The sequence below is a fragment of the Carex rostrata genome, chromosome 14, assembly GCF_964058835.1.
Source record: "Carex rostrata chromosome 14, lpCarRost1.2, whole genome shotgun sequence".
Taxonomy (NCBI): Eukaryota; Viridiplantae; Streptophyta; class Magnoliopsida; order Poales; family Cyperaceae; genus Carex; species Carex rostrata.
In genome coordinates this window covers 1,948,368-1,968,911 of record NC_135931.1, presented here as the reverse complement: position 1 = coordinate 1,968,911, position 20,544 = coordinate 1,948,368, and the positions used below count along the sequence as shown (strand labels likewise).

Below are 20,544 nucleotides of genomic sequence, written 5' to 3'. Positions count from 1 at the left end.
CCTTCTTCTTTGTTCTCCACTTGCTTCCTTTCTCAGTTTTCCCCCTTTGGATTTGCTGGTCACTGCCACAAGTCTTAAGTTCACACCAGTTGTGCTGAGCCCCATCAGGTAAAGCTCGCCTTAGCCTCAACAGGTCCCTTTCTAATCCCCAAACCGAAAGCAAAACATATCTCCCATTTCAGTTGGATAACTTTTTTCTCCTTTTCCGATTGAAAAACTCGAAAAGGTAATAAAAAAGATGGTCAAATCTCATTACCGCAGCTATCGACCTTTTGACAGTGGCAGGGGATTCGCCAAAACAGTTCATTGAATTGATGTTTGATCTGTACTCCAATTGCCAATTTATTTCCCCATTAATTAATTGAAGTTAATTTGTAATTGTGGTACCGACATCATCACGACATGAAAGTATGATATGGTATAATTGATCGGATATTTTGCATGTGCACTGCACACCATGAGTTCAAACCTAACACAAAAGAACAAAGATAGATTTTTATTCTATTGGTGAATTAATAAGGTTGCTTGTACGGTTTTTATATTTATATTGTGAACACATGATCGACATAATTGATATCCTAGGACAATTCCACGTGCCAATTTTTAATTTAATGAAAGTTTCTTAATTGTTCAAGCTTCTAATGAACTATTATATTATATTTCATTTAAAATGACAATGTGGCATTACATTACATCAGTGACATATCATCAAAGTATTGTCACAGCAGTTACAGTTAGTATTGGACAGTGCACAAGCACAAGCTGCACAACCCACCCATTAATTCAGGTACTAAATTACTGGTGCGAAGGATGGGGCCTAGAAGTGACAAGTATCCAAAAGCTGCCCAATTTAGTGGTCCTGATACACTTAGACCGACTGTGCATCAAATATTATTGCACCTCATAACTTCTCTTGTCCATTTCATGGTACAAAAATTAAGCAACCCTCATTATACAAGGAACTGATTGCTCTCTGTCGTACCAACAGTGGTGAGAAAGTGGAATCAGAGACTCGAGAGTACATGGTGCACATGACAAATCCCAATCAACACTCAGATTCTGTGATTGGTGTAAATTGGGCTTGGTCAAGTATCTCTGACTGATCCAAGCAAGCCTCAATTTGGGCCTCTGTAGAAGTTTCCAATTGGGCCATGATGTATGATGTATGATGTATGATGAAAAACTGTAGATCAGTGTTCTCATTTTTGAAGCAATCCGATTGCAAAATCTAGTCAAATAAAGTTATAATTTTTAAACTTTTGTACTTGATCCAGTCCCTGTATGCAAGATTGTTAAAAATAAATTAATTTCTATACAGCGTATTAATGAAAAAAATTAATTAAAAGATGACGAAGTAATTTTTTATTTTAATTTTTTTAAAGCATCAATTGAGTTATTTTAACTTTATAACACAAGTACTTAAATTATCTTAAAAGTACTTTCTTTTGACTTATTAAAATGCCGAGCATCAATTGACTTATTAAGCTTATTATCAATCTATTTCTTTGGTGAGCTCAATTCCATAACCTATCACAATGATATTAAATAACAAATTTAAATAATTAAAAACGATCTACTTTACTAGTGATGTATTTACATATTAAATTTATAAAATTTCAAATTATTTTATTATAATATCGAGCAGTTAAAAATATCAGGTTTATAAGTTAATTCTAATACATTCATTTTTCATTGTTTTTTGACAGCTTGACATTTTACTAAATTAATTCGTATTTTTTTAAATTTAACATGTAAACACATCACCCATGAAGTATGGTTAATTTTAACAATTTGAATTCCTAATTTGAAGTCAAGATTATAAAAAAACTTGATAAAACTTGAGGACACTCTAGTACTACATTTAAAATACTTTCAAGCAAAACACTTGTCTAAGGAGGTTGGCTAATATCAAAACGTTTGTTCTGGAGCCGTAGTGCAACCAATTAGTTTTCCGTTTTTTGAAGTTCAAACGGTCAATCCAAAATGTTAAATGTGATCTCTATATTAAAATGTATTTGCAGGCCAAATTTTACATTTTTTGAATTTTTTTTAATATCAATTAAGCCAGTTTTAAAATCACTAATTTTAATAAACAGTGAAAAATTTCTGAATCATTGAAAACAACGATTTTTAAAACTGATTTAATAAACATTAAAAAAAAATCCAAAAAATATAAAATTTTGTCTCCAAGCACATTTGATTACAAATTGAATGTTGAACAGTTTGAACCGACTGTTTTAACTTTAAAAATATAAAAACTGAAGCGTTTATTCCGCGGACATTGAAACAAACATGTTAATATTAGCCAACCTCCTTTCTAAGTTTCCATTACACACACTGGACATATTTGTTGAGCTCTTCAATCTCAGCAATCAGCCCTGCAAGGATTAAGCCACTTAGCCTTTTTTTCCGGTCCAGTAAGCTTCAAAAGCAAGAGCCACACAGTTCTGAAATAATGGACAACCTCACGGACAATCGCCTAATCGGAAACCTGAGACTACCATGAAATGATCCAGGGACATCTAAACTTAGTAACTTTTTTAGAAGTTATCGACCGTCCAGATTCCTCGAGATTCGTTTCACATCATATCACAAGTTGGTGACAGATCAACAGATCGGGTGCCTTGTTTGAGAGGACGTGGAGGCGTGGAGCCCTGCCCCCGTATCCTCACAGGTACCTGATTCAACACAACTGAAACGGACAGCTCAGATTTACTCTCAGCCGGTTCTTTCTCGGATGGCTTGTGGCCAGTATTATTTGTGCTTTGAGATTCGTGCCAAGTTTAAAAGAACAATTGTAGACCGTCCAATTAAACTGTACTCAGTCAGGTAACTGAGAGATGTAAATTCCCCCGCCGGCCTCGGCGAGAAACAATCTACAATTCTACGTACCATTATCCGTTGAAAGAGAAACCTGTCCCAAAAGTAGCGCGAGAGACACCAAATACAAGGGAATATAAAATTAAAACAGAAACCCAGAGAGAGAGAGAGAGAGATCTGTTATTGGGAGTGACACATTTATCGATGGAGAAAGCTCTAGTGGAGAGGCTTGAGGCGGCGGTGGTGCGCCTAGAGGCGGCGATCGCCAGTGGATCTATCTCCGCCTCAGCGCGGGAACTCGACGGAGATTTATTTGCGGCGACTGATCCGGCGATCTTGGCGTTTGACGAGCTCGTAGATGGGCCCCTGCGTCGTGTGCTCACTGCAGCAGAGAAAATCGGTGGCAAGGTTCTTGAAGCCACGAAGATTTTGGAAGAGGCCTTTGGGGTGGAGAAGGGGCTCTTGATTAAGGCGAAGCAGAGCCAGGTTTGGATTTGTGTGATCTGTTGCAATTTCATTTAGGACCTGTATCGTTTCCGTATTGTTCGGAGATTACTTGATCATTATTTTTGGTTAGGCGCAACCGCGCAAATGTCCAATGATGTTAGGCTGAGCAAAATCTCCCTCTTCTTATTTTTTTAGCTTCATATTTTGATCAGCATTGCCTTTGAATATGAAGGGATTCTGGTAATTTAATCGCAGTTTTAAGTGACATTTTCTCAGGCGTACAAAATTTTTCGTTAATAAGACTTGATTCTCTGTACTTTGAAAAGTTGAGCGCTGCTTGCTGATTATTTGCAGAAATTTGTATTTGCATTTATGTATTGGGGAAGATGTATATTAGCATGATTGGTACATTTGTGTTTTTATCATAGTCAGGAAAATTCTGATTCAATTATTACTCATTGAGGTTCCAAATTAATGAAAGTGTGACCTATATTACAGAAACCAGACATTGCCAGTTTGCAAGAATTTGTGAAGCCACTAAATGAAGTGTTCACTAAAGCACAAAAACTGACAGAGGGAAGGAAACCTGACTATTTTAATCACCTGAAGACAATTGCTGACAGTATGATGGCTCTCGCCTGGATTGCTTTCTTAGGAAAAGATTGCGGTTAGTGCGATATTATTCCCTTTTATAATTTTCTTCAGGATTTGAGTCCTAAATTGTGTTATGGTATAAACCTGTTATGGCAAAGGAATTTGAATCCAATATGATGTCATTTTGGGCCTTAATTTGTAAATAGGGGCTCAGCTCACCCCTTGAAAGCAAGTACCGCCAAATCTTTTGTTAGAAGTCCCTTATAGGTGCTCACACATGGTTGTTTTGTGGATTATTAGTGCTGTAGACTTATCTGTTTCCTTTTCTACTATGAAAGGAATGAGTTTCCCAACTGCACATGTTGAAGAATCCTGGCAGATGGCTGAATTCTACAACAACAAGGTACTGTATCTTTTTGGATAGTAACATTTGTTGTGCTTGTAGCACATTTTGACCCTTAAGTAGGATAGTTGAAACTAATGCCATCAACCAGAATGTTTTTCCAATTGAAGCACTAAACAAATTCTAAATAAATTCTGGCCTTTAATTTTCTTTCTGGTTGCAAGCAATTGTTGAACAAGGAAAAAGCTCAAACAGGAATCAAAAGGAAAGGACTAAATAGACTCATAATGAAACAGCTTTTCTTTTGATTGTAAACTGTATGTCATTATGTTTCTCACTGGGACGGTATATGTGAAAGACTTTACTATTTGTAACTGCAGCAATTTCTCTTAAGTTCTTCTTGCGTTATACAAATTACTAAAAAGACCTTGCGCTCTCTATTCAGGTACTTGTGGAATATAGGAACTCAAACCCAGATCATGTAGAGTGGTCAAAGGCACTGAAGGAACTATATGTCCCTAGCTTGAGGGACTATGTCAAGAAGAATTACCCTCTTGGTCCTGTGTGGGGCCCCGGTGGCAGTGGGGCTGCACCTAAAGCACCAGCTCCAACCCCCGCAACCCCTCCTTCTACAACTGCATCCGCAACTAAGTCACCAGCAATAAAGGCACCGGCCCCACCACCACCACCTTCAAAGTCTCTGTTCGAGGGGGAAACTTCTACCCCTTCCACCAAACCCAAAGTAGGAATGTCTGCAGTGTTTCAAGAGATAAATTCTGGAAAACCTGTAACTACTGGTCAGTATTTACTCTGTTGTGAGTCAATGAATAATTTTTTTTTTTTTTGAAGAAACAATGAATAAATTTATAAAAATAAAAATTTTAAGTAAATTGATGCATCATTAAATGTTTGTTCTTTTCTTGGCAGGCTTAAGGAAGGTGACAGATGACATGAAGGCGAAAAACCGCACGGACAGAACAGGAGTTGTTACTGCACCAGAAAAGCCTGCTTCTCGTGCCGGGTCATTTTCATTCAAAACTGGTCCCCCCAAAATGGAGCTTCAAATGGGCCGCAAGTGAGCCTCTCTCTCTCTCTCTCCCTCCTCTATACGTGCATGCATGTGTGTGTGTTCCATATCTTCAATTTTGAATTTGATTTTCTACTAAGCAGTGAACCTGTACTATTCAGCTACTAGCCAGATCTCAGTTGCATTATAATTTTGCATTCTTTGCGGTGCTTAATTGAGATTTAGAAATGGATAAAGTCTACTGAAATGTACCTTTTTGAAAGCATGGTATTGTGAGTGGCTGTTAAGTTTTTTGACAGATCATTTGTTTTATATTTTTTTCCTAGATGGGTTGTTGAAAATCAAGTTGGCAAGAAGGACTTAGTAATTGATGACTGTGATTCAAAGCAGTCAGTTTACGTATATGGGTGCAAGGATTCTGTTTTACAAGTCAAAGGTATGTCATCACTATTAATTGTTGAAACACTCATTCAGTTATTTGGTTTATAGTTGAGATTGAAAGGTTTCGTTTCTCAGGTAAAGTGAACAACATAACCCTTGACAAGTGCACAAAGACAGGAGTCCTGTTCACGGTTGGTGCAAAATTCTAACAGAGCATCATGTATCACATTCTAGCTTCCTATATAGACTAGGATACTAATGCTAACCCTATCTTTTCTATCTTTTGATAAATTCAGGATGTTGTCGCAGCCTTTGAAGTTGTCAACTGCAATGGCGTTGAGGTGCAGTGCCAGGTAGCCAGCAATTCATTGCAAAATTGTTCCTTTACTATAATTGCTGTACCAGCCTATTTTTTTTGTGTATGCTCCTTTCAACATTGGTTGTATGTACTGGTACTGAGCCTGGCCTATTGAACACCAAACAAGAGTGTTACAGATAATCCATTTCAACGGAATTGGTTTATATCACCACTTTTTCATGCTAGCCAGCACTCCCAAATTGGCTTACCTCTTAGTTTGAGTTTTGATGTTATTATTTGTATGATTTATTTTGGAGTCTTAACTAATTAAATTTGCTTCAAGAATTTTCTGGATTCTAGTATAATATACTTTTTTCTAAACATGCAGGGATCGGCGCCGACAATTTCAATAGATAACACATCAGGATGCCAGCTGTACCTAGGGAAGGATGCCCTCGGTGCTTCTGTTACCACTGCCAAATCAAGTGAAGTTAATATCCTTGTCCTAGGATCTAACCCTGATGGAGATTGGGTATGATTTCTCACATAGTCTAATCACATATATATTATTATAGTTGATTTTTATTATCAGAACAAGGAAAAAGAACATTAAAAAAAATTAAAAAACTATGATAAGAAAGAAGACACGATGACATTGCAAGGTCCTGATAGAATTTGCTGATGGATTAAAGGTAGAATTGACCTTATCTGAGCATGTTGCATTATTTTTATATTTTGCAACTACACCTGTTTTCTTGGCCCTGAACTTTTGTTTATAGTTCCTAATAATTTAATGGATGGGATCTATTGATGATGGAATTACATGACATATCAATTTAAACAAGTTTGGAACTCTAAAAATAAGTTTGTAGATGTATTTGTGGTTACAATTGTCAAATCACATAACTTTGAATCTAAATTTAACAAAAGCTCATTATTGACGGATTGAAGAATACTAAAAGATAGACTAAGCACTACCCTTTTCGGCCCAAGTAATAATTTTATTTTATTGGATATACCAAAGAAGAGGGAGTTTGGGGTAAAAGATTAATTTGCCCGGTAATTGATGTTTTTTATTTCCAAACATAACAGAGCTTGTAAATGTACAACCCACAGAAGCATTTTTCATAATTGCATATTTGCTAATATATATATATATATATATATTTTTTTTTTGTTTCATTATGTGTCAAAATAGGTGCAACACTCACTGCCAGAACAGTTTATGCATACATTCAAGGATGGGCAGTTTGTTACCACGCCTGTTACCCATTCTGCTGGGTGAAGTTTGCTTCATTTTTTTTTTTTTTTGGGTATTTTGTGCCCTCTCTTTTTTGGCTACAGATCATGAGACTAAGCTTCTTACTTCAACTGAGAGAATTATTAATATTCAGTACAACTTACTCCGGGTGCTCTGAAGCAGGAGTTTGTGTGAGTGGTGTGTTTGTTTTCCTTTTCGGCTTGTTTCCTTTTAGTTTGTGCAAGCTTGTAATTGTTTTCTGATTGGTTGATTCTTCACCTGTCTGAAGCCACTCCTGATCGTTTGCTTGTTTTCGTTTACTCGTTTTTATTTTATTGTTTTCAATCCAGTTTGTTGTAGCATATCAATTTCCGTGTGGCTTGCTAGCTACTACACAAGTTGTAATTTTTGTTTGATAAAGGGTTGTTTTTTGTAAGCTTTTTGAGTAGAACTAGGGTGTTTTTAAGCCTTGGTGAACTCAAGTCTAAAACCTATTAAATCGGCTTTAAACGACGAATTTGAATTGTTAAAATTCGTCTAATTTACGAGTGATGCGTCTATATATAAAACAAAAGAATTTCAAAATTAATTTTATATTGAGTGAATGGTAAAACAAATATTAAAAAATAAATGTATTAAAATTAATTTATTAACTTTCTAATTTTGACTGCTTGACTTTATACTAAATTAATTCAAATACTAAATTAATTTGAATGTTTAAAATTTTCACATGTAAATATATTATTAGTAAGGTAATTGGATTTATTATTTGAAGTCGATTTAATGAATTTTAGATTTGAGTTCAAAAATGGACTTGATAAACTTAAAACACTTCTACTCAAGTTTTTTATTTATTTTGTGGATAGCTCGTCGCCATTCTTTCGATGGTCGGCTGAAAACCCATCTGGGAACGAGTAGCATGATTCAATTAGTATAATACTTATATAGTATACACAACATCAATTCTTGTCTCCTTCAGTCTCACATCTTGTTGAGAAAAAGACGACATGGCATTAACCCATTGCTTCTGGTCCCATCAATTATTGGCCTAATAACACCAGTGCCAGGTGGAAAGTATAGGAATTTCAAATCTGGGCCAGTAACTTTGAAATTTGAATTCGTCTTCGGCTCATCCTGTGACCAAATGTGATAATGTTTAAGTTTTTTGAGGTGGGCTACGGTGACTTGCGAAGTAAAGCGACTATTTTATTTCATATTTATATTTTGTGATTTTAAAATTTAAATGACCGATTCGAACCGCTCAACATGATCTTCATATTGAAATGTGCTTGGAGACCAAATTTTATATTTTTTGAATTTTTTTTACTATTTATTAAACAATTTTGAAAATCGCTGATCCGATGGTCCAGAAATTTTTACTGTTTACAGCAAAATAGCAGTTTTCAAAATTGCTTAATAAATAGTAAAAAAATTTCAAAAAATGTAAAATTTGGTCTCCAAGCACATTTCAATATGGAGATCACATCTAACGGTTCGGATCGGTCGTTTGAACTTTCAAAATAAAAATACGGCATAAAGTAAAAACGCGTTTTACTTCGCAACTCACCATAGCTCATCTCAAGCTTTTTTGTCCACATTCCAGAATATTCTTAAAAGAAAAAACGAAGTTCTATTTTATTATTTATTCAATAAAACGATATTTTGTTTACTGTCATTATAATTCGAACCCCCAACCCCCCAAAAAATATATATTATTATTATTTATTTTGTTCAAGAGCAAGATATATTTCCCGAAGGAAAGTCAGATTTCTCTCCGAATGGACAGTAAACTATAGTGGAGGACACGTGACTAATTTAGGATGCACACGTTAATATCTTGCAAGTTGCCGAATGCCGATCTAATAAAATCCTGCAGATGAAATTAAATAATTTACTTTTGAAGCTGTTCGAGAATAAACCAATCGGATCCAAAATTACATACACTTTGATACATGATCTATCATATCAAAGTAACTGTTACGATAAGAATTAACCATTTTTTTAATTTAAATATTTTTATCAATTGTTATGACTATCAAATAAATTTATTAATAAAAATGTTTTATAATTATACTGAGAATCTTTCGTTTATTTTCCAAAGATGTAACAACAACAAAAAATTAATTAGAAAACCAATACTTTCTTACCTAGCTGAATAAGATTAGCCATCGATATTTAACTTTTTTAATAACTATGATTAAGCTGATGAAATTTACTGAAACAATATGATTACTTTTTTTTTACAAAATTCAAAAGTACTGAATGTGCTATTCGTTACATACAAGAGGTGAATAGCCTATTCAGTACGTTGTAATTTCACCAATTTTATGCAACATTTACCATAAGAAAATTGTGACATGGGGATTGTACCAATAGATTATTTTGTATCATTTATATATACTGAATAACCTATTTGGTACTTCTGATTTGTAAAATTAAAATAATTATGTTGGTTTAGTATATTTCACTTTTAATAGGGCTATTAAAAAAATTTCTGATTATTCGGTATTTGTGATTTTTGTAAAAATTAAGTAATTATGATGGTTTATTAAATTACATTATTTTAATTGTGGTTATTAAAAAAAAAAATTCAAACTTGTTGTCAGATCAAAGTAACTGAAGATATCAACGTATGGAAGTACTTTCTTTAGCTAAGTCAACTTTTTTAAACAGTCCATACAAATCTTAAAGAGAGATTAAGTTGTCAGGTTCCATCCCACGCAGGAGAGAATCTCACGCGCTGTTTACTTAGGAGTGATGCAATTCTTTTCTAGTGCGGTAAGCTAAGTCTAAGCGCTGGCCACTCCAGCACACCACTTTTGCTTTTCTGCTTTTTTTTTTTTTATGAAATATATATTTATAAGAGAGAAAGTAAAAAGACAAGCTTTGCGCTTCGCTTCTCCGCTGTTTCCTTTTTGGTACTTAATAATTGCAGCTTGTTTTAATTGAACCTTCCTTCTACCACCATCCCGCCTCCACTATTTATACACTTCAATGCAATAACAACCCCCCTCTCTCCCCTTGAGAAAATTTGGGATTGATTTATAGAAGATGAAAGGACTGCTACTAGTTGCGATATTAGGATTCTACATCTCTGTACTTTCTTCTGGTAAGTTCGTTTCCTCCTTGATTTATTTAGTTGAGAGCTCTCAGTTGAGTTTATAACTTGTTCAATTAGTAGCTAATAGCTTTCATTTGAGCACCATATTAATTGGGAAAGTGGATTTGTGCTTATATTACTGTAGAACTGAGATTTGTTTTTTCTTGCTTAGAGAGAAGAACTCGTGCAATTAGTGCACTGCAGCATTGACCTAATTAATTTTGCTTATATTATATACTATTAAATTCAGTTTTATTGAAACAGCATCACAGTCAATTTTGGGAATAAACTATGGTCAATTGGCTGATAACCTCCCGGCTCCATCAGCCACTGCTCGGCTTCTGGCTTCAACTGCATTTCAAAAGCTTCGGCTGTATGACACCAACCCTAAAATAATCTCTGCTGTCGAAACAGTCCCCTCCATTTCGCTCCTTGTCGGCGTTGTAAATGGAGACATCCCTGTCCTGGCCTCGTCTCCTTCTGCTGCTGCCTCTTGGCTCGCCTCCAACCTACCTTCCCTCAAATCTATCTCCTCCATTTCGGTCGGCAATGAGGTTTTCTCCTTTGGTGGGCCCTCAATCTCTGCACAACTCGTGCCGGCTATGGAAAACCTTCTTTCGGCTTTACCTCCATCATCAAATATTAAAATTTCGACTGTTCATGCCATGGATATAATGTCCCAGTCCAATCCACCTTCAGCTGGTGCCTTTAAACCAGATTTTTCGACTTACCTTGACCCATTACTTGCCTTTCTAAACCGCACAGGTTCACCACTAATGATCAATCCATACCCGTATTTTGCTTATGCATCTGACACCCGACCTGAAACGCTTGCATTTTGCCTCTTCCAACCAAATCCAGGCCGGGTCGATGCAAACTCAGGTCTGACCTATATGAACATGTTTGATGCGCAAGTTGATGCAATTCGTGCCGCTCTTGATGCAAAGGGGTTTACCAAAGTGGAAATAGTAGTGGCCGAGACAGGCTGGCCCCACAGTGGGGACGCTACCGAACCCGGAGCAACAATGGAAAATGCACGTGAATACAATGGCAACCTCGTGACGCATCTTCGGTCACTTGCTGGTACGCCACGTGTACCTGGGAAATCTGTTGAGACATACCTGTTTGCACTGTATGACGAAGATCTCAAACCAGGACCCACATCTGAGCGCTCATTTGGTTTGTTCAACCTTAATTTGAGTGAGAATTATGATGCTGGTTTGTTAAAAAATTCTGTCAGTTTTGCCCCTGCATCTGCCCCTGCCCCTGCCCCTGCCCCTAGTCCTAGCACTAGCATCGCCAAGGATACCAGTGCCTCAGCACCAACTCAGGTATAAGCTCTGATCCTCCCCTTCCTCAATTATTTTCTTTTACATTCAAATATCTAATGGTAAGCACATTATGTCCATCAGATGCCAGAGCAAGTATTCAATATTATCTTTGTTTTGATTCAGGGGATGCCAACTCAGTCAACGACAACAGCAACCAGCCCATCAATTAGCCCATCTACAAGTTGTGGTGTATCGGTACGCGGAAGCGAGGCTAATGGTACGATCCAGCCAGCTTCAGGCACTGATTGCAAGCTCCCAAGTTCAACTGCACCACGCCAGAGTGTGCATCCGAAACAATTAAATATTTCCATTTTTTTCAGCCTTTATATTCTGTCTTTGTTCCTGTGAAAATTGGGTTACGAATTAGATAAGTTTGATTTTGCTTATTTTGCCATGAGTTAAAAGGAGAAATAAAGCAAAACTTGAAGCAACTAGATTTTCCTCACGAGAAGACGCACCTCCATTCGAAGTTTTGGGTTTAATGGCTATAATCGTCAGGCACCACTGGATTTAATCAGAGGGTATAGTTATCAGACACAGATTGTACGACCTTTTTCTTATTGTTTTTATTTATTTTTCCTTCAATTGTACTAGCTATGTGGGTAACTGACGCAGTCTGCTTAATGGTTAAGAAAACTTGTGTTACCAAAAAGAAAGATTTGAAACTAATTTAATTTAAAGTGCACTCCCTCTTTAGCAAGTGCATCATCAAAAAAGAAAGCTGAGTAGCACCTTTTATCACAACTTAAGGTTTCTCATAGCCTACGCGCTATTTTGGGGAAAAAAGAAAACACCAAACACTTTATTTTCTCTACTTTGCTTTTCGGTTTTCCGAGGTTGAGATCTTTTATAATGTGGGTACAATTACAATCTGGCATAGTGGCATCACCTGTCAATGCCATCCCAAGTATTCCCAATCTACATGCAACCATGATACACATATGCGCACTGACTCGTAATGTTTATATCATTTTCCACACCACCTAAACATGCAATAATTCACTCAATAGAGCAGAAGTAAAGTTGCATAATAAATCAAGAATTTAACACTAACTTTACAAATACCTGAAGCTTTTCCTGACAAAAGTAAACGCTAAAGTTTGTACTTTGGCAATATAAACGGGAAAAATATTTATCCTGTTTCAATTAATCAATCATCATAGAGATACTACATTTCACTAGAAAAACCCAGCAAGTTATATAACCATCAAGCTTATCATATAAAAATTTGCTGCATAGTAAGTTCATCAAAAAATGCAACAGCCAGCACATCCCAGTACAGTACACAAAAGGATTAAATTAAAGCATCCTAACGATCATACAACCCTAAATCTCTTGAAGATGGTGGGGCAATTCCTATACAAAATTTGGAAGTACATTACCGGATTGTTTAAAGTCTTTTTAGGGCACCAACAAAAAAAAGACCAAGGCCCTAGTTAACCAGAGAAGCACTTCACACCTAACTGTTAAGAGACGAGAGAACACTTCCCCCGCTCTTAGCAGGGAGCACAACCTCCCATCCAGGTCCCTTCAGGGGAAGTACAGAATTACAGCTGCCAGCGGGGCCCACTAGGTCACTTCTATCCATGACTCTTGATAGATCATCATCACTGATGTCAGCCTGTATTAGTTTGTCTTCTTCACTTGGATCATCCCTGAGAAGGGCTAACAGCTCCTCATCCTGGAATTGCATGAATAAAAGACACAATCTTAGGTTACATTTTTTCATGGGATTTCATTAAAATGTATGCAGTAACCAGTGAAAGAATACAAACTGTACCTCGAAAGTGTTTTGTTTGACTCGGTCTTGATGGAACTGCCCTTTACCAATAACAACATGCTCCAACTTCAGCTTACCGAAAGCCCTCTTTATGATGCGACCCTGTACAAAAAATATATGAAAATTTACAGGCTTAATCAAGCAAGCATTAGCTAGCCAGCAGACAAATATAAGGAGTAGCAACCGCTACCTTCAAGTGTGATTCTGTCAGGTACACAGAAAATAAGAGTGAAAGGACCGATATACAAAAAACAAATTTGGAGACTAACATAAAAAATGCCCAACGAATACATTGACATTTTAAGCCTTCACACATACCTCAACGGAATTTGCTGTTGCAAGGCGATACACATGTACTGGCTTAGTCTGGCCAATCCTATGGCAGCGATCCATAGCTTGTAGATCACATTGAGGGTTCTGAAGTACTCAAATTAAAATGTAAAATTAGTTCATCACATTAAAAAAAAAAAAAAAAGCTAATAATGCAATAACAATAGTGAAGATCATACCCAGTCACTGTCATACAAAATACAGGTATCAGCAGCTGTCAGATTGATACCGAGCCCGCCAGCACGGGTGCTCAGGAGAAAAATATTCAAATTGCTATTCATGTCATTAAATAGATCTATCTGCCATCATAACAGGGAAAATGAATTACCATCGGAGAAAGCAAAAGCACAACCTTGATTTTGTGAGGGATTCAGCCTGAATGATTTAATACCTGACGCTTCCTTTCAGCAAGCTTAACATTACCATCAATGCGGCAAACCTCAAAGTTCTTCTCAGCCAAATAATAGTCTAAGATATCTAGTACTTTCGTCCATTGAGAGAATATTAGCACCTACATGGGGTAAAAACACTGAGAATTTCATGATGAAAATTTGGAAAAGAAGAAAAAATGGTCTGCTTTTATAGTTTGTCTTTTCTTTCTGATTGTTTATATTTACAGGTGGATTTTGTTGATACAAGCTTTTACTCTACAACACTTGGATGGTTTGAATTCAATTTATTATTCAAAAGAAGTGGCTGTGCCTTGTGCTTTTGAGCAAGGAGCAAGCTGAGCAAACGGTCCATGAGTCGAAATTTGCCACATTGCTTCAGAAGCTCATTTATGGGTGGGTATAAATACCCTGAAATAGAAGCAATAGAACGAAATTAACCCACATTAATATAATATAAGTGAAATTCACTCCCTTACCCCCCCCCCCCCCCCCCCCCCAAATCTGCACAGGTGAAAGTGATTACACTATACCTGATTGTAAAGTTGTTTATATCTTTTTGGTATAAACACTGTAAAAGACCTTTGAGACAGATATATGCAAGTAGTGATTGCCTGAAATACAGATTGCATCCATGTTCAACTATTACTTCCAAACTTTTTAAAAGATATAAACATTTTTACTATTTGGTATATCTTTCAAAGAAATAATAGATACTTTTAGGGAGCAGATAAAGGGGTGCACTGATCACTTCCCTAAGAGAAAATTATAAAAAAAAATTCAAGCAAATTTGGCTTTAGGCGTGCCTGAAGTGTCATAAGCAGATTCCAACAGATCGGGATGGGCACAATTCTTTCTTAGCTGAACAACCAGGTTATTGAGCTTTCCTCTCATACCAGTTTTCATGGTCACTGTTTTTATAACATAAAAATGTAAAATAATTAACATTCATAGTTCAAGTGTAGCAACCTTCTTGCACACCCAGAAAATAAATTAACAGGAAAAATATAAATCAAGAATCAAATTTTTAACAAGGACTTATGCCACCTCTTTTGTATAGGTATCAAGCAACTTTTCTTAACAACTTCATTTATTACAGCCTTGAAAGTGTCATCATGTACAAATGGTTTTTACTACTGTTTTCCTTTTTTTGTGTTTGTATTCGAATGATCTTGCTAATTGGTATCACTGCCAACACAAACCCTTAATTAGTATGATCTTTTGAAAAGTATTCTGCAGTATGCAATATAACACCTAAGACCCTTCAAAAAAATAAAAAAAAATCTTAGGAATGCACTCACATTCTTTACTATTCTCAACATATTCATGAAAGGTTTTGTTGATCAAGTGATCTTGTATCTCTTTCTGCCTGTTTGTCATGTTGGCATACAATATTATCTCTTTCTTTTTGGGCAGATTCTGCTCCACATCCACCTTCATTCTCCTCAATAGAAATGGTCGAAGAATTCCATGCAGTTTTGATACAACCTAGATAATAACAGATAAGGAAAAGAAAACAGAAGACAAAAAAATAAACTAAAGAGAAACATAAAAGAAAATACAACCTGAAGTCTCATCTTCTCATCATTTTCTTGTTGCTCAGCATCAGTTTCCCTCCCTGAGAGGTTAAACCTTAGATTTTTTTTAAGAAAAAGAAAATGAAAAAGATCAGTTTAGCCTAGTAGAGAACCTTTAACTAGAAAATACATGTTTGCAAACCATGTGAACACAGGGTTAGTACCTAAACATTCAACAATGGATTAGTGACAACACTAATTGACGAAGGGATATTTTTAGTACATACCATGACTCAAACTCTGTCTGAGATGAGAAAATATCAGGTAGAATGAAGTTCAAAAGGGACCACAGCTCTGCCAAGTTATTCTGAAGGGGTGTTCCTGTCAGAAGAAGCTTATTCTCCATTGGAATCCGCCTTAACTCCTGCATTAGTTTGCATTTTGTGTTCTTCAACCGGTGCCCCTACATGAAGAATATGAGCAAGACAAAAGTCAGACACTGTAACCAGCCAGCCATCACACAGTGATACATACATAGGTATGGCTTAAATCAACAAGTACCTCATCAACAACCACATATTTCCACTGGTATTGAGAAAGGAATCTGGCATCAAACAATGCCATCTCATATGAAGTGACAACAAGTGGGAATTCCGGGCCTATTTGCTTGGGCATATGCTTCCTCCTTATATCAGCTCTTTCATATTTATTTCCATGATATATTATGGCACTCAGGGAAGGGGCAAACCTGCAGTTTTATCAATGATATAATACCAGATGTTGAAATGAACATACCAACTTTACGCAAACACAAGAAGCCTAGTTGAAGGAATACAGGGCTAGGCAAAATTCTGAGTACACCAATAATTGCTTAGTTGTATTATTGTTGTCAACTAGTCATGATGCAAACTGGTATGCACCACTACTGGATTAGATGACTACTATAGCAATAATAGTTGAAGAGTTTTTGAAAGGGGAGTATACCTGCTCCTTTACTGTTTGAATTATTTATGTCTACCTTCCTCTGAAGTAATTAGTCTCTACAATTCATGAGGAATTGCCTACCAACTCGGTGTACCCGCAACGAGTTTAAAGATGCTTAAAAAGAGGAGCACAGTACCTCGCAACCTCACTGACCCAATTAGAAAGAGTAGAAAGAGGAGCTATGACCATATAAGGTCCGTGCAGTCCCTCCCCTTTAAGGTGTGCAAGAAACCCAATAGTCTGAATTGTCTTGCCAAGGCCCATTTGGTCGGCCAAAATCCCATTCAAACCATTGTGCCACAGAGATATCATCCACTTAACCCCCTTGATTTGGTATGGCTTCAGCCTCCCTCCAGTCAACAATGGTACCAGCTTCTTTTGCTCTCTTTCACATATCTCGGCTTCAGTTAGGCTGGAGTCTTCAGGGGACACAGTGTCAGAGGATCTTCTCAGCATGGCCGCAACTGCTTTCTTAGCTTTATTCTAAAAAGAATGAGAAACATCATGATCCAGTTGAAAGAGACAGAAGAAATACTCGTACTTATTATAAAGGTGGGCTCAAAAACATACACCAAAGACCTTTCTGTCTAAAAATAGTGACCCTATATATGCCTTGTGATTCAACCAACAAAGTACGAAATAAACATTAATACATATTGACATCACATATGTATATATGAATTGTATGTAACTTACATCATTATATTGATTGGAAGAAGAGGCCTTGCGCTTGCAGCCACGACCTTTCTGTTTTTCTTTTGGCTTTTCCTCTTCCTCTTCCTGCTCCACTTTATTCTGCTTGCAAATAAACAAGTAAATTAATATGAACAAACCTATACTATTGATATATTACATAAAATATTACCTCAGAAAAGTTCAATATACATGTAGAGCTAGTAAATGCCCAGTCCTCATTAGAATTTAGAGGAATGTACAAAGCTATCATAAATAAGAAGGCTTAACCAAATTTCTATAAAATTCATATTGCCTTAGGATTTTAACAAAATATTAGCCAAACTAAAAAGATTTTAATTTAAATCCTTAGGCAACATTTTGTTTATTGGTTTCTAGTGAAATTAATATCCACAGCAGAAACTAGTCCCAATTTTCCACAGTAAAGACACATCAACAGGTGTTTTACCAAAGCCAAAAACATATATTCTTTTCCTTCACCTCTTCTCTGAATAAAACAGAAAAGAGATCCTGAAAAATAGTTACCGCGGTAATATCTTCCATTCTTTCTAGGAGGAACTCAGAGTAGAGTTGAGTCTGGGTCAGCAATTCATCAAGCTTGCTAAACTTGAAATTTGGGTCTAATCTCCTTGACTTGGCAGCCTCTTCCTCTTCTTTAGCTCTTGCCTCTTGCAGTTTTTCTTCTTCTTGTTTCATAGCTTCTGTTATCAGTGAAGCATCACCATTCTTTGCCTCAAAGTCCATAGGAAGAGAGTATATTTCCGTTTCTGAACTAACTTCCTCTTTGACAGCAAGTATTTCTTCTTCTTGTTTGATAGCTTTTGATATCAGGGAAGCATCGCCATTCTTTGCCTCAAAGTCCATAGGAAGAGAAGATACCTCCATTTCTGACCTTCCTTCTTCTTTGACAGTAAGTGCCTCCTTGAAAGTGAAAAGAAAACAAAATCTATCAATGATATGAAGAGAAACTTTGAAGTATTTAGGATTCATTGTTCTAGCAAAGTCTTTGAGAGGAAAAACTGGATGTAACTGTATAAACAAGGGAAAATTCAGGTTTTAATCCTCAAACTTCTTTAGAAAAACCAAACTGGCCCTCGAAGTTTCATTTGCACCAACTTGATCCTTTAAAATGTTTTTCTATGAACAAAAATTGCCTTTACTTTCCAAAAGGAATTGATTTAGTCATTCCAACAGATTTTTCTTTTGACATGGATTATTTTATTTGGTGCGTGGATCTCTGGTCTGCCACCTCGATTCACATCTCACCGTATTGATATAAACTAAATCTAATGATATTTATCAATTTAGATATTTAGCCCTATGTTGACAACACTACATTTTTCACTAAACCCTACTTTCCGCTTTTTTCAGGACTGGATTTGAAAAGTACTCATAGTCTCTGATTTAACTTTTTTTTGTACTTGGCTCAAATTTAAGTGGCAAACTACAGGCGCACATTGTAAATAAACAATCCACACCAGCAAAAATTTGATGAAAGGAGTAACTTAGTTTTTTGTAAAGAAAATGGACTAATTTGGTTCAAGTACCAAAATAATGCAAATAAAAGTACAAGGACCAACTGGGTTCTTTTGGAAATGTTCGAGGACTAGAACCGGAATTTTCCCTATAAAGAAAAGGAAAACCAAAGGTTTAGAGATAATTCATTAACATTGCAGATGTTGATAGAGCTGATCAATGTATGAAAATGCATAAAGTACCAACATAGAATGATGTGTCAGATTTAGAGATACAAAAGATACTCTAAACTTAAAGCATTAATCTTTACTAACGTTTGAGAAACATGACACTTCACCGAAAACAGTAGCAAAATAAAATGAATTTAACTTTTAAGCAAGATTAAGTAAAAACTTATCAAATCCTAATATTAATCTCTAAAACTAAGTAGTAAGTTTAAGGATCCTTTTTGAACAAATAATCCTACCCCAACAAAACAACAGATTTATTCCAAGAACAAGAATTAAAATAGACTAAAAAGCCATTACCGTTAAACCCTAGACCTCAACCAAATATCATAAAACGCATTTAAACAGATTAAAGATTATTGACTAAAAGTATGAACGAAAATAGAGACAAACACCTCATCTTTTAAGACTGAAGTGGGAGAATCAGCAGTCGCATCGGTTTTGTTCGCCCCATTTACCATCGGCACCTCCATTATATCGCAAATCACACCGCAAACTCTTCTTTAAAGGGTAACTTGTCAAAAAATTGTAAAAAATAACAAAAATTAGAGGCCGAAATTGATACATATATGGAGTTCGAGCTCCTTTTGCTTTGATGTGCTGAAAGTGAAACCTCGAAAGTTTGAATAATTTTAATTTCAAAGAAAATAGAACTACACAGTAATAAATATTTTTTTATAGAACAAAAGATGCAATACCTCCTACCGACTAACTGCTATCAACAAAATAAAACGAGAGAAAATTTTAAATGAAATACTGTTCCATTCTTTGAAATTCGTGCTATTAAATAAAATTAAATTTGAAAACACTGTTGGAATTTAAAAGGACAAAAACTTTCTCGAAAAGCAGTAGCAAAAGGGCAAGAATTGAAAACAAAATAAATAAATAAATAAAGATACTTCCCATACCTGATGACTGATGCCTAATGGGAGAAAAAAGGGGGGAGAGAGAGAGACGGAGAGAAGATTACTGATTTACTGGGTAAAAAGCAGCGGCGACGGGAGAGAGAATAAACAATAAGGGTTTGGGCGGGAAAACTGAGAAGAGAGAGAGACAGCAGAAATGCCCTCATATTTGTCTTTATTTACGAGGAGACCCAGTAGGCATAGGTGTTATTCGTGTTTATATCCCAGGGTACTTCTACAGTGTACTATCGATTCGTGTTATTCGTGCTTACATCCCAGGGTAACCTCTGCATTAACGCACCGGTTGAGTTTTAGATCCGATCCGTTCGTTACGTATTAGCACGAATCTAAAGAGGATCCCGTGCATTGCATCCGTGGGCCGGATTCGCCCGGATTCTGATCGGACGGTTCTGAGCTGAACTCAAACGGGGCATTAGTATCCTTTATGTGGACTCGTGTCCTGTGGGCTGTGGCTTTTAGACTTCAGTAGAGAAAATTAAATTTGCAATTTGACCACTGGGAGTTCAGACTTCGGACTGGGTACAGTAGTGGGAACCAATGCATCTGAATCTTCTCTCCATTTCATTCCCAATGGACAGTTAACTCCCCCGTTAGGGTTGCCAACATTTGAACTTGTGAACTGCTGCATGTTGATTTTACTT

General features: G+C 36.3%; 3 protein-coding genes across 3 annotated transcripts; 2 read left to right on the top strand and 1 right to left on the bottom strand.

The window, feature by feature from the left end:
• The first annotated feature begins 2,883 nt into the window (after positions 1-2,883).
• CAP1 (cyclase associated protein 1) lies at positions 2,884-7,592 on the top strand. The gene is made up of 10 exons (XM_078315521.1): positions 2,884-3,306; positions 3,766-3,934; positions 4,200-4,264; positions 4,650-5,001; positions 5,132-5,279; positions 5,558-5,667; positions 5,748-5,803; positions 5,909-5,965; positions 6,299-6,442; positions 7,109-7,592. Exons 1-10 carry the CDS (start codon positions 3,025-3,027, stop codon positions 7,193-7,195), a joined length of 1,470 nt encoding a protein of 489 aa, XP_078171647.1. The 5' UTR covers positions 2,884-3,024; the 3' UTR covers positions 7,196-7,592.
• A 2,416-nt stretch (positions 7,593-10,008) lies between these two features.
• LOC144565454 (glucan endo-1,3-beta-glucosidase 7-like) lies at positions 10,009-12,160 on the top strand. Its single transcript, XM_078315215.1, has 3 exons — positions 10,009-10,259; positions 10,515-11,581; positions 11,705-12,160. The coding sequence occupies exons 1-3, from the start codon at positions 10,202-10,204 to the stop codon at positions 11,927-11,929; spliced, it is 1,350 nt and encodes a 449-aa protein (XP_078171341.1). The 5' UTR covers positions 10,009-10,201; the 3' UTR covers positions 11,930-12,160.
• Positions 12,161-12,777: 617 nt separating this feature from the next.
• Positions 12,778-20,013, bottom strand: CHR1 (chromatin remodeling 1). Its single transcript, XM_078314863.1, has 16 exons — positions 19,886-20,013; positions 19,373-19,491; positions 17,800-18,195; positions 17,278-17,376; positions 16,718-17,064; positions 16,159-16,345; positions 15,885-16,060; positions 15,646-15,712; positions 15,382-15,568; positions 14,887-14,991; positions 14,394-14,491; positions 14,083-14,202; positions 13,871-13,990; positions 13,680-13,778; positions 13,362-13,463; positions 12,778-13,262 (listed from the first exon to the last, which is right to left on the bottom strand). Exons 2-16 carry the CDS (start codon positions 19,448-19,450, stop codon positions 13,041-13,043), a joined length of 2,403 nt encoding a protein of 800 aa, XP_078170989.1. The 5' UTR covers positions 19,451-19,491; positions 19,886-20,013; the 3' UTR covers positions 12,778-13,040.
• Between the last annotated feature and the right edge of the window lie 531 nt (positions 20,014-20,544).

Bases quoted from the DNA above. Each gene is read 5' to 3' on its own strand.
- CAP1 (XM_078315521.1), top strand. From the start codon at position 3,025: ATGGAGAAAGCTCTAGTGGAGAGGCTTGAGGCGGCGGTGGTGCGCCTA. The intron at 3,935-4,199 runs GTTAGTGCGATA...CTACTATGAAAG, and splicing joins TTTCTTAGGAAAAGATTGCG to GAATGAGTTTCCCAACTGCA. The intron at 5,668-5,747 runs GTATGTCATCAC...TTCGTTTCTCAG, and splicing joins TTCTGTTTTACAAGTCAAAG to GTAAAGTGAACAACATAACC.
- LOC144565454 (XM_078315215.1), top strand. From the start codon at position 10,202: ATGAAAGGACTGCTACTAGTTGCGATATTAGGATTCTACATCTCTGTA. The intron at 10,260-10,514 runs GTAAGTTCGTTT...TTATTGAAACAG, and splicing joins CATCTCTGTACTTTCTTCTG to CATCACAGTCAATTTTGGGA. The intron at 11,582-11,704 runs GTATAAGCTCTG...GTTTTGATTCAG, and splicing joins GTGCCTCAGCACCAACTCAG to GGGATGCCAACTCAGTCAAC.
- CHR1 (XM_078314863.1), bottom strand. From the start codon at position 19,450: ATGGAGGTGCCGATGGTAAATGGGGCGAACAAAACCGATGCGACTGCT. The intron at 15,569-15,645 runs GTTGTATTTTCT...GTTATTATCTAG, and splicing joins ATGAGAAGATGAGACTTCAG to GTTGTATCAAAACTGCATGG. The intron at 13,464-13,679 runs GTATGTGTGAAG...TTTTTTGTACAG, and splicing joins CAACAGCAAATTCCGTTGAG to GGTCGCATCATAAAGAGGGC.